At 57.8% G+C, this 12,691-nt stretch overlaps 2 protein-coding genes across 4 annotated transcripts in view; one reads left to right on the forward strand and one right to left on the reverse strand.

Moving 5' to 3' along the window:
* The window catches only part of FAM83G (family with sequence similarity 83 member G), a 29,274-nt gene extending 23,247 nt beyond the window's left edge, over positions 1-6,027 (reverse strand). Inside the window, exon 1 of the mRNA XM_069483232.1 lies at positions 5,397-6,027. Coding sequence (XP_069339333.1) covers positions 5,397-5,918 — 522 coding nt within the window. The 5' untranslated portion in view covers positions 5,919-6,027. The remainder of the gene's footprint in view (positions 1-5,396) is intronic.
* Positions 1-12,691, forward strand: part of SLC5A10 (solute carrier family 5 member 10) — a 56,996-nt gene that overhangs the window by 34,240 nt on the left and 10,065 nt on the right. The window lies entirely within an intron of this gene.

A 12,691-nucleotide genomic window follows, 5' to 3' on the forward strand; every position in this document is an offset into this window, starting at 1 on the left:
AGTTTTTCCCTTTACATCTCACCGTGGATTTATGAGGCAAGCGGTGGCATCGCTGTGGCATCGAGGAGAAAGGAACGAAAGGTCAGAAAGGCAAAGCCACTACCTTAGGGTGGCCACGAAAGATAACAGCAGAGCTGGGGCTCGGGCCTGGGTCCACATGATACCAACGCCTGTCTTCTCACCGCCCCGCGTGGCATTTAACCTGGGAAGGGACCTTCCCAGGGGTCATTCAGATGACCGGGTCCAGGGCCAGCGTGTGCCAGGGTGCGGGTGAGACCCCACCTTGCTCCCGGCTGCTCTCTGTGCGAGGGCAGCTCAGCACTTCTGGGCACTCATGTCTGCTACTGCTTGAAGACAAGTGCCCGGTCCCTATTTTACAGATGAAGAAACTGAGGCCCAAGGTCACCCAGCATGGGAGTGGCTAAGTGGGGTAGGTGAGCCAGGACCCTCAGCTTCAGGGCGAGTCTCCCGCACGAGGGAGACCAGGGACTTTGTGGAACCCAATCCAGGCCAGCCACGCCGAAGACCTCAGCTTTCTCGTCTGTGCTCTGAGCATTCTGAGCATTGCGGCAGTCCCTGCGTCTCGGGTCACAGGAGGGAGGGCGGCCCCGGGGCTGTGCGGCTGCCTGTGAGTGGAGTGTCCGGGGCGCTGTGTCCCTTCCTCACAGGGCTCCTTCCTGGAAGGGTTGCTCCCGGCTCTCCCCTAAACGCTTAATTAAGACGCAGGCACCGTGGGACAGGGAGCCTTGCAGAAGACAGGAGCCAACTCCGGGATTATGTTATCAGATGGTTCCCCACCCTGACAGAGGCGAGCCCTGGGCACTGGCTGGGAGCTGCCAGAGCAGGCAGCAGGCAACTGCCCGGACCCGTGGCAGCAGCCTGGGCGTGAACCTGGGCCGGCCGCTCGCTCCCGGGGCTCCAGCTGGGCCACGCCGGGGCCTCTCATGGCCCTGCGGGCTGTCCTGGTGCTGCCTAGCTGAGGCATGCGATGAGAGCCCGCCCTCCTGGTCCCCAGGAAGGGACCAGGCAACTCCCGGGCCACAGCGACGGGCAGTGGCCGTGCTCACCGTCACCCTGTCCCTTGGAGTCCCAGTGTGCTCAGACTGCTGCCCCGCCCGTCCCCTCAACATGGAGCCCAGTGTTCGAGTGCCAGGGAGCCTCGTGAAAATGCTTTTACTGTCCTGAGTCAAGCCAGGGACAGGCGTGAGGCTCCGATGTGCCCATCGAGGGGCAGGGCTGAGAAGGACAGCGACGCTGCTTCTCCAGGGAACGGGGTGCTCAGACCTGGGGTCTGGGCCCAGCTCGGCCAGTTATCAGCCCTGTGACCTTGGGCAAGTTGTTCGCCCTCTCTGCGGCCCACCGAGCCTCGGCTTCCTCATCCAAACAATGGCGACAACACCTCCTTTATGGCGCTGCGGTGAGGATTACAGGTGTAGGTGAGGTGCCCACTCAGCACCTGGCGTGGAGCTGGCGTTTAGTAAACGCCTCATTAAGCCGCTTTCATTCTCCTGGAGCCGAGCCGCGGGCCAGGACGTCAGTGCGTGAAGGCGGGGGCTTGGCAGGAAAGATGTGGGGTTCATCAGGCATCATGAAACTGGGTTCAACTTAACTTCTCTGGGTCTCTGTTCCCAAGCCCTGGCGTGGCGGGCAGAGATCTGGGGTTCGAGGCTGGCCTTGGCCACTGCACCGCGCCCTCCCTCGGTCTCCTCAACTGTAAAATGGGGAAGGTGTGATTCGCCCCTGCCCCCAGGGCCTCACCCTGGGCTGCCAGGGGGCCGGTGAAGGGATCCCACAGCCCCCCCCCCCCCACATCATGCTGGGGGCGCTCAGCGTCTGCTGGAAGAGCCACTTGTCTCTGGCTGAGGCTGGCCCTCCCTGGCCCTCTCCCCGGCCTGGCCCAGCCTCACCCCTCTCTGAGGCTGCAGCCGAGCACGGCCGGGGCTTGGCCCTCCCAGGCGTGATCCTACAGGCCCAGCCTCTGGTATGCAGCTGGAACCCCACGGCAGGTTTTCCCCAGACAAATTGCTGGCTCCCGGGTGCAGGGGGAAGGGCAGGCAGAGGACCTTCCATACCGGAATCGGAGCCCACTGAGGCTGGAGGGAAGCTCAGAGGGCACAAGCTGCCGTGGTTCCAGACCACGCACCAGGGGAGTGAGACCCAGGACCCATCTGCCTCCTGTCCCCGGAGTCTAGAATCACAGGGCAGGAGGGGGTCAGAGCTGAAGGGACCCTCAACAGTCTTCAAGGCCTGTACCCATTTTACAGATGGTATGGCCGGGGCTTGGAGAGGAGCTGGCACTTGTCCTGGCCACACAGCCAGGCAGAGGCAGAGCAGGGACCTGACCCCAGTACCCTTGGCTCCTGGTACTGTGCCCACTAGCTCTATTCCAGCATTTTGGGAAGGGGGTGGGTCTGGCAGTAGTCCTGGCAGGAACACAGCCGCTCCCCGGCATGCGTGTGCGTGCTGTGTCACTTCCCTGCCCCAGGGTCTGCCTGTTGTGCTGACGACAGGACAGGTAAGTGAGGAGGTGGTGGGCTGGGCCTTCCTGACTCAGCGCCAGCAGCCCTCGCCCAGAAGGCCCTGGTGGGAAGGGGACAGTGTGTGCGGCCAGGTAGCCTGGACAGTGGCATCCCGGTGCCAGGCCACAGGCGGGGGACGGGTTCTCCCTACACTGGTGCCAGGTGAGAAAAGGAGGTGGGAGCAAGGGGACAACAGGTGACTCACAGGGAGAGAGAAGGCCGGGAGAACTCTGGGCAGGCGGCAGACAGAGCGCCCCGTCAGCATCTGTCAGTGATCCAGCCCAGCCCCTGCCAGCCTGGAAGGCAGCTGGGGCAGGGGAGACAGAGGGTCGCAGGTGGCCTGGATCAGCTGTCCCTCCAAGTCCCTGATTGTCACTTTGTCTTACTAGGGCCAGGGCACAAGGGTAGGGGACTGGTCCTAGAGTTGGAGGGCAGCACAGGCCTGGTCCTCCCTCCACCCAAGAACCAGCTAGGTGACCTTGGGCAGGGACTAACCAGTCAGGCCTTAGTTTCTACATCTGGAAAACGGGGCAGATAACACTACTGGAGATTATAAAGTGCCTTGCACTCAGGAAACAGTGGTGTTGTTATTACAGCCCCTACGGGCGCCATTGGCCTTGGGTCCCAGGATGGATACAGAAGGGAAGTACTTGGGGCCAGAAAGCAGGGGCTTGGCTCCCCACGGTGCTGTGTGCCTCAGTGTCCTTGTCTGTAAGATGAGGGGCTTGGCCTCCATCAAGTCTTAAGTCTAAGGCCCCTCCTGTTGCGTGCTGTCTGAGGGGGGGCGGGGGAGTCTCGGGGCGAGTGCCCTGTCTTGAGGGGTACAAAAGCAGAGGGCAGTGCCCACCTGTGGGGGCTACAGGAAATCACCCATGGTGGTGCCACACAGACAGACCAGGGCTCAGACCTGAGACTTCTTCCTGGCCATGTCACTTTAGACAGGTGACATTAATAATCTTGCGGGGTTTTTGTGGGAAGCAAATGAAGCTCTGGGGCCCATGGGACTGCCTGGAGGGGCTGGGTCTCAGCTGTGGCCATAGAGATGGGGGAGGGCGGGGGGGCAGGAGGAGGAAGTCAGGCCCAGCAGGGGAGCCACGAGTGCCCATCCCTGGGCTGGGCTGTCCGTCTTCCCGTCTGCAGGAGATTAGACCCTTCGGTTCTTCCGTCTGCCTCCTTCCTATTGCTGGTGGGGAGGAGGGCATGGAGGGGGGGACCCTGGCACAGCAAATCGAGCCCCCTAATCCAGGGACACGGTATCCGCATTTCTAAAATGGGGGTGGAGGCTGGGTAAGGGGGTCCCAGCAGGCCCTCTCAGGGGACTGGGTGCTACGGCCTCCAGCCAGAGTCACCTCCATCAACAACAGCAGCACCTGCCTACCCCGTGGCAGCTGTGGGGCGGGTCATTCTGCCTGAAAACTAGGAAGGTCCCTTCCTCCTCCTCCTCCTCCTCTTCCTCCAACTCCTTCCTCATTCCGTCTCCTGATAGTCCATCTCCACCATAGCCAAAGGTGCAGCTTTTATCCTCACCACCTCAGTTTTATAGGCCAGAAACCCAAAGCCACAGAGCTGCCAGGGTCAGCCAGGGAGGTGGGAGCAGGCGGGCTGTGAGCCAGGCTCCAACGTGACTAGCTGACTCAGCCGCCCCTGGTGGGGCAGGGACTCCACCTCCCTGGAAACCTGAGCCCGGGCCACCTCGTCAGCTCCTGACCCATTTCTGGTTTCTCTGCCCACGTGCTCCCCCAGGCTGTCTGTCAGCCAGGATGGTCCCCAAAGCCAGCATTCCAGCCTTGTGCAATTAGCTGTCCTGCTCTGAGACCGGAACAGTGAAGAGGTGAGAAGAGGTGAGACCCTGCTAGGACTACCTTATCCCACAACCTGAGGCCAGACCTGCCTTCAGAATCCATCTCAACACAGCTCACTAGGTAGGCTTTATCAGTCACGCCAGGATGTGCTTTGAAACGATGAAAAGGTACTTCCACTCAGCAGGAAGGAGCACCTGTTCATGGTCACAGCTGTCCCGCAGTAGCCTGGCTGTCTCTGCAAGTGGCAAGCACCCCTTCTCAGAATGTGTGTCAGCCAAGAAATGGCCACTCACCCACAGCTGGAGCTCTGCACAGCCTGGCAGGAGTCAGAGAAGGAAGGTCCAGAGAAGGTTTGAGGTCCCTTCCAGTGGCAAAATTCAATCCAGGTGGACAACCCTTGGCTGGACTCCCTCCACTTCCACCAGTGAGGACCACACCACCCCTGCCCATGCATCCCAGCCTGGAAAGCTTCTGCCATTGCAAAGTTCACTGAGGCTCGGAGAGAGTGAGCAACTCACTCTCAGTTGCTCAGCACAGCCAGAAAACAAACAGATTTGAACTCAGACCTCCAGGTCAGCCTCAGATGGGCTTAGGCTCATTGTCAATCTCCATGCCCATCTCCCCAACCCCAGCGAAAGCTCTCCCCACCGGAGAGCTCAAGGTGTGTGTGAGCGCCTCCTGCTTCTCAGGGTGAATCAGAGCCACCCTAAGGGACAGTAAGTGAGGAATGGCCCAGAGATTCCACCCCGCCCCACCCCATCACAGCACCTTCTTTTGGGGAACCTGCTCACTAGGACTGGGGAAACCAGAAACATCCCCCAGCAATGCACAAAGGCCTCTTGAGATGGGGCAGCCCACTGTCCCCTGCTAGAGGACCCAGGCACCCTATCCCTCTGCAAAGGAACTGAGGAACCCCATGAAGCCAGGGAGGAAACTTCCTCCCAGGAGGCAGCCAGGCAAACTGCAGAGAGACCCTTCGGGACCGTGTTGAGGTCCCCAGGTTGGGCGCTGAGCGCCCGCGTACCGAGGACTGGGCCAGCCCCCTGTCTCGGGGACTGCCGCCTCCGCTCCTCACCTTCTGGGCCTGGCTGATCATCTTGCGCACCACCTCCTTGATGTGGGCCTGCCCGTCGATAGGGGGCTGCATGTAGACGCTGGCCCGGGTCACTCCGCGGTAGGCGATGGTGTCCGGCCAGCCCAGGTCCAGCTGCGGGATGGAGCGGTCCGACTTCTGGGGCCAGTACTCCAGCGAGAGCAGCGGCTTGGCCTCGGTGGGGGCCCCTCCTGCCCCGCTGGCTTCCTCACCGTCCCCCGCCCCGAGGTCCTCGGGCCCCCGGCAGGGCCCCACGCCCCGAGGGTCCTCGGAGCCCGGGTCATACACCTCGATGGTCTCCAGGATGCGCCTGAGCTCCAGCTCTGAGAGGAAGTCGCGGATGTTCTCCCGCTTCAGCACCTCGTAGAAGGCGTCGCGGCCACGGGCCACCAGGGCCTCCAGCGCCAACCGCTGCTCCTCGCTGTAGAAGAACTCGGGCTTGGACTCGCTGGAGCGCCAGTTCACATGGTTGTCGTCCAGGCACTGCACCTGGGAGAAGGCCATGGTGCCACCTGCCCAGGCCCTGCTGCCGGCGGCGGGTGGGTGACGGGAGCGCTCGGCAAGGTCTGGGTCCTAATCCGGCCCGGCTCGGGCACAGTGCACTCCGGGCCGCCGCGCCGCCGCTCCTCCGCCCACGAGCGACCTGCGGAGAGACCAGGTGAGCCGCGCGGGGCAGAGGACAGGCGGCGGGGAGGGGCGGGGAGGGGCGAGGCGGGGGTGGGGACGTGCGACGGGAGGGCCGGGCTGGGGGCGGGAGGATGCAGTGGGTGTCGGGACAGGGCCACGTCCCCAGGACCCGTGTGTGTGGAGGGGACAGGGACCCGCACCCCAGAAGGCTTCCGAAGTTTTCGGCAACTTCTGCGGGAACCCCCAGAGGTGTGCGCGAGGGGAGGCGGGAGGCTGCGCCCCGCATCTCCGGGGCTTCCGGGAAGGGAGCGGTCTCCAATTCCCCGGGCGCCGGGGTCGGCAACCCGAGAGGCCTGCCGGGAGGAGGCCCGGGCTCGGGGAGGGGTCCAGGGGACCCGGAAGCGCGGCTGGCAGGCGGCAGCGCCCCGCGGGGCCCGGGATGGGGGGCGTCGGGACGCACTTACCGGGCGGGCACGGACGGAGCGGGGGCGCACAAGCGGCTGGGGGCCGGGGCCGGGCAGGAGCCGGCCGGTGACTAAGTGTCGCCCCGCCCACCCAGCCGCCGCCACCTGCGGTCACGTGCCGCCCCGGGGCGGGGCCGGAAGCTGATTCACTCCTCGACAGACGCCGACAGACGTGGGGCAGGTGTGGCGCCTCTATCCCCCTGTTGCTTGAATTCTGAGAAAGCTCACCGAGGCCAAAGCCCCGGAGCTCCTGGAACACTGCAGCCCAGAGAGGGACAGTGTTCTCGCTGAGGTCACACAGCGGGTCAACAACTTTGACACCCTCGGTGACCCTAGGGCCTGTTGGCCATCCTGGACCAACCGTAGCTGTGCCCAGTCTTGCAGGTGGGACGGGAAGTCCGTGCGGGTGTATAGATACCCAGGCGTCCAGTGTTAGAAATATGGATGGGGTCCTGGGCTGGAAGCCCCCAGGCAGGGTTTGGGCACTGTCTGATCCCACCTCAGGGGCTTTCACAGGGCCGGTGTGGAGCGAGCAGATACCCAGTTCTTAGTCCTAAGCCCTGCTCCCTGCTGGGAGGGGGCTCGTGGCTGGTCCTGCGTGATGAGCAGGCCCCACCTGAACCCTGGGGCAGGGAGGGGCCCAGAGGGCTGCTGTGGGCTGGGGTCAGGCCCAGCTCTCTGCTTGGCTTCCCCTGGGCTTGGGACCCCAGTTATGGGGCGGTGTGGGGACCACATCTGAAGGCAAGCTGTCAGGGCCCTGGGACGGCAAAGCCCATTAAACCTAGCCCAACAGACAGCCCCCACCCCATGGCGTGGTGCAGCCAGTCTGCCGGGCACCCAGGCCAGCCCTCCCCTCCCCCATCCTTGCTCTGGATCTGGATGGGGCTGGTTTGAGGCCCTGAGGACACTGCTCTCTGCTGCTGAGGGCTGGCTCGTGACATCTCCAGGCCTTGTGCCCTCAAACCCCCTCCCCCAAGACCTTCCCTGCCATCCATCACCTGTCAGGCCTCCTTGCCCTTGAATCCACTGCCCTGAGCAGTGACTGCCCTCTCAGGCCTAGCACCCTGTGGTCCCCATCCCTGGCCCCTCAAGCCTCAAGTCCTGCACTCCCTGCCATACAGCCCCACCCTGGCCCTGAGGGCTTTACACTGAGTCTGAACACAACGGCCCCGGGAGGTCAGGCCCCTCCCACGCACACAGACCTGCATCCTCCCCTGCCTCCAGGGCCAGAGAGGGGCCGTGGTCCCAGTGGGTGAGCCCTGCCTGGATCCCTGAAGTGTCATTTATAGTCTCTCTGCCACTGTGGAACCCCCCCCCAAGACCCTCTCTGGGCCTCAGCTTCTCCTTTTGTTCTTACCAGTGCACACAGGCCCTGGGGCTCAGGACTGAAAGACCTCGGGCCTTCCAACCTCTGCAGTTACCTGCCCATAATTATCAATTCACAGGAAGTTGTAAAAACAAATGAAGAGGGAGGTCACCTACATCCTTCACCCAGTTTCCCCCAATGGTGACATCTTGCATAACTATCGTATTAATACAATGATATCACAGCCAGAAAATTGACATTGGTGCAATCCACAAGGCTTGTTTAGTTTTCACCAGTTTTATGTGCACTCATTTGTGTGTGCGTGTGTAGCAATGTATGCAACCTTATTTCGTGTGTCGATGTGCATAACCATCACAGCAAGATACAGAACTGTCCCGTCACTGCAAAGCTCTCCCTCTGCACAGCCACCCCACACACCCCCTCCTCCCCCATCTCTAACCCCTGGCAACCACTAACTACTCTGTTCCACAACACTACAGTTTTGTTATTTCAAGGATGCTGTATAAATGGGAAACATCCAATGCAAACTTTTGGTATTGGCTTCTTTTTCCCACTCAGCATAATTGTCCAGTGTTTCATCCAAGTTGTTGTGTCTATGAAATTTGTTCCTTTTCATTGCTGACTGGCATTCCATGGTGCTGATGTGCCACAGTTTAACCATCTCAGTGGCGGAAGGACATGTGGCTTGTCTTCACTTTTTGATTATTGCCAGTAACCTGCCATGAGCATCTGTGTGCATACATATACACGGGGGGCTGCGCTTGTCTGGCGTACACGCCTGAGAGTGCTGTTCCTGGGTCCCGTGGTACTTGCCTGCTCAATAACAAACTGCCACACTGTTTCCCGGAGTGTCTGCATCATTTTACGTTCTCTCCACAATGTGCGAGTGACCCAGTTTCTCTACGTTCTTGCCCATGTGTGCTGTCATCACTAGTTTTTTATTTTGCCCATTCTCATAGGTATGAAATATCTTATTGTGATTTAAATTTGCACTTTCCTGATGCTAATATCACTGAACATTTTTCATGTGCTAATTTACCATCTCTACACCCTCTTCAGTGAAATGTCTGTTCATGTCTTTTGCCCATTTTCTAATCGGATTTTCTATTCTTTACTATTGAATGCTGAGAGCTGTTTATATATTCTAGATGCAGGGTTTCTGACCGGTATGTGGCCTGCAAATACAGGTGTCTTGCACTGAGCTAAAGTATTTAATTTTGATGAGGTCCAATTGATCAACTTTTTTCTTTTATGCTTCATGCTTTTAATGTCAAGTCTAAGAACTCCTTGCCTTGCCAAGGTCAAAATAAATATGTAGAGATGAGGCTGAGCAGGGTGACTCATGCCTGGAATCCTAGCACTCTGGGACGCCAAGGCGGGAGGATCGTTTGAGCTCAGGAGTTCGAGACCAGCCTGAGCAAAAAGCAAGACCCTGTCTCTACTAAAAATAGAAAGAAATTATATGGACAACTAAAAATATATATAGAAAAAATTAGCTGGGCCTGTTGGTGCATGCCTGTAGTCCCAGCTACTTGGGAGGCTAAGGCAGGAGGATTGCTTGAGCCCAGGAGTTTCAGATTGCTGTCAGCTAGGCTGATGCCACGGCACTCTAGCCCGGACAACAGAGTAAGACTCTGTCTCAAAAAAAAAAAAAAAAAAAAAATGTAGAGATGAGGCTGGGCTCAGTGGCTCATGCCTGTAATCCTAGCACTTTGGGAGGCTGAGGGAGGAAGATTGCTTGAGGCCAGGTGTTCAAGACCAGCCTGGGCAATATATAGAGATGCTGTCTCTAAAAAAAAAAATTAGCCTGGCATCGTGGCGTGTGCCTGTGGCCCCAGCTACTCAGGAGGCTGAGGCAGGAGGATTGCTTGGGCCCAAGAGTTTGAGGTTGCAGTGAGCTGTGATGATGCCACTGCACTCTAGCCAGGGCAACAGAGCAAGACCCTAGCTCAAAAAAAAAGCAAAAAACCTGTAGATCACTGCATTTAATGTATTATTTAGGAAGAAAGAATTTACACTTCGGGAACTGGTGGGGGAAGGAATGGGAACAAAAGAAAGAAAGAATTGCACTTCAGGGCATACACACACACCTCGTGGTCTTCGCTATGTCACAAGAACACAGAGAAGGTTAGGGGTTTTATAAAAAGCAGAAATGTTACATACTGCTCTTTGAGAAAGTTCATTGGCTCTAGTAGGCGGTGGGGAGCTGGGAAGTTCTGACTGGTCGGTGATGGTGATGCGGTGGGCTGGGCGAGAGCAGTCCTAGAGCTGCAGCAAGTTATCTCAGCAGCTGTAGATAAAACTGGTTTCGGGTTACAACAGGCAGTTTCAGCAGCCAGGCTCACAGGGAATGACATTCTTTCAGCAATGCTATGTACCCTGAACTGCTCCCCCCAAATTTTGACTCTGTTTTAGTTGGGTGTGACAAAAATGGCCCAATTTGTAAGATCAACTTTCACAGCCTAGACCCAGGTCCTGAAGATTTTCTCCTATTTTTTTCCCAAAAGTTTCATGTTTTTTTTTATATTTTACATTGAAATCTGTGATCTATTTTGGTTTTTGTTAATTTATTTTATTTTTTTAGGCTGGGTTATTTATTTATTTATTTTTTGAGACAGAGTCTCGCTCTGTTGCCCTGGCTAGAGTGCCTCGGCTACAGGCATGTGCCCATGCCCAGCTAATTTTTTCTATATATATTTTTAGTTGACCAGATAATTTCTTTCTATTTTTAGTAGAGACGGGATCTCACTCTTGCTCAGGCTGGTCTCGAACTCCTGACCTCGAGCGATCCTCCCGCCTCGGCCTCCCAGAGTGCTAGGATTACAGGCGTGAGCCACCGTGGCTGGCCTAGGTTGGGTTTTTTTTTTTTTTTTTTTTTTTTGAGACAGAGTCTCACTCTGTTGCCCGGGCTAGAGTGAGTGCCGTGGCGTCAGCCTAGCTCACAGCAACCTCAAACTCCTGGGCTCAAGCGATCCTCCTGTCTCAGCCTCCCGAGTAGCTGGGACTACAGGCATGCACCACCATGCCCGGCTAATTTTTTCTATATATATTTTTAGCTGTCCATATAATTCTTTCTATTTTTAGTAGAGATGGGGTCTCGCTCTTGCTCAGGCTGGTCTCGAACTCCTGAGCTCCAACGATCCGCCCACCTCGGCCTCCCAGAGAGCTAGGATTACAGGCGTGAGCCACCGCGCCCGGCCCTAGGTTGGGTTTTTAAAAATTATTTTTATTTTTATTTTTTTTGGCTAGTCAAGTGAAGCAGTGGGAGTGGAGAAGGAACAAAGGAATCTGTAACTGGTTGTGATCAATTAGTTGTAAACACCCCTGCACTAGGACCACCGATGTGATCTATGTTGCGTTAATTTTATATAAGTGTGTGGTTTAGCTTGAGGTTAAGTTTCTGGCCTACAGATGTCCCCAGAAGTGTTTTTACAGAGGAGGAAACAGCCTCAGAGACTTTAAATAATCACTCGGGATCACACAGCAAAGGATTGGGAGAGCTGGACTCGAACCCAGGTCTGTGAGCCTTTCTCCTGCTTCTATAGCAATGGCAGTGTCTGGGCTGGCTCCCAGGGGTGGGCCAGGCCTGGCTGGGGAGTAGGGAACACCTTCATTACCCCTTGACACATTGTGGCCTGTTTCAGAGAGGATCATTCAGTCAGTCAACAAACACTGGCAGAGACTGTTGGGGCCTAGGCTTCTCCCTAAGGTCCCATCGTCATACTCTGGTGGGGAGGCAGGACAGACACAGGTCATGGAGTTATTGGTGCCATGGAGGATGTTGCCCCAAAGCTGGGGGCCCCAACATCCTTGATGAACATGAGGAATGAGGATGGGCCCCTTGGTTTATGAGGAGGGAAAGGTATTCAAGGAGAGGGAGCCGCAAACACAGACACAGAGGTGTCCAAGAGAGCCTGGGGTGCCAGAAGTCTGGGTGAAATTAATGGGGGTGAGGGTGGCCAAGCGGGTGGAGGGCCTTGATTAGAGCCCATGATCCCCTGCAGGGGTTGGAGAACAACAGAGTGCTGTGAGCAGGGAGGATGTGGGCAGATTGGTGGTTTCAGAAGTTCCCTTTGCTTGCTTGCAGCTAAGGTGGGTTAGGGGCAGTGAGGAGGTGGTTCAGTTCCCCTGGTAACCAAGCAGGACTCGGCATTGGCTGTGGGGAGGGAGGGCACGGGGCAAGGAGAGGGTCAGCTCCCAGGCTTCTGGTGTGGCCATGGCTGCTCGGGAGCGCCCAGGCCTGCAGAAGCCAGCACTCTGCAACCTCCACCTGGTTCCCCCACTCCCACTGGCCCCTGGGCTGCCACCCTGCAGCTGGCACACTGGGGGGACTGTGTTTCGATGGCGACACCGCCACCGCTGCTCTCATACAGGAGAGGTTGTTCTTTCTTGCTGCTCAGCACAAACACTTGGTTGAACCAGTGGTGCCAGAGGCGGTACCCCATGCCGGCAGCCTGGAGTGAGCTGAACAAACTTGGGAAGAATCTCCTGGCGCTGCTTTCTGAGCCATTATGTGGCTGCGACACCTCACCTGGCCCTCCCAGGAGGGCTGGGCCCTCCAAGTGCCGGAGTCAGCTAGAGCAAGCTCAGAGCCATCACCTGCCCTCTGAATCCTGGACCCTCATGGTGTCGGGGTCTTGCCATGGGGCCCCAGGCTCTGTCCTGGGTCTGCTGTGTGTTCCAGGCAAGTTATGTCCTTTCTGGTCCCGCAAAACCCGTAGGGGGCGGAGGTGGTAGGGTAGGGCAGCTGGATCAAATGGTGCCTGAACTCCTCCATGGCTCTTTCTAGGATCCTTTTTCCCTCTCCTCCTCTCCCCCGGTGTCTTTCCTCCCTACTCCCCACCATTCATTCACTTACT

This window comes from Eulemur rufifrons, chromosome 9 (genome assembly GCF_041146395.1).
Source record: "Eulemur rufifrons isolate Redbay chromosome 9, OSU_ERuf_1, whole genome shotgun sequence".
NCBI classification, from domain to species: Eukaryota; Metazoa; Chordata; class Mammalia; order Primates; family Lemuridae; genus Eulemur; species Eulemur rufifrons.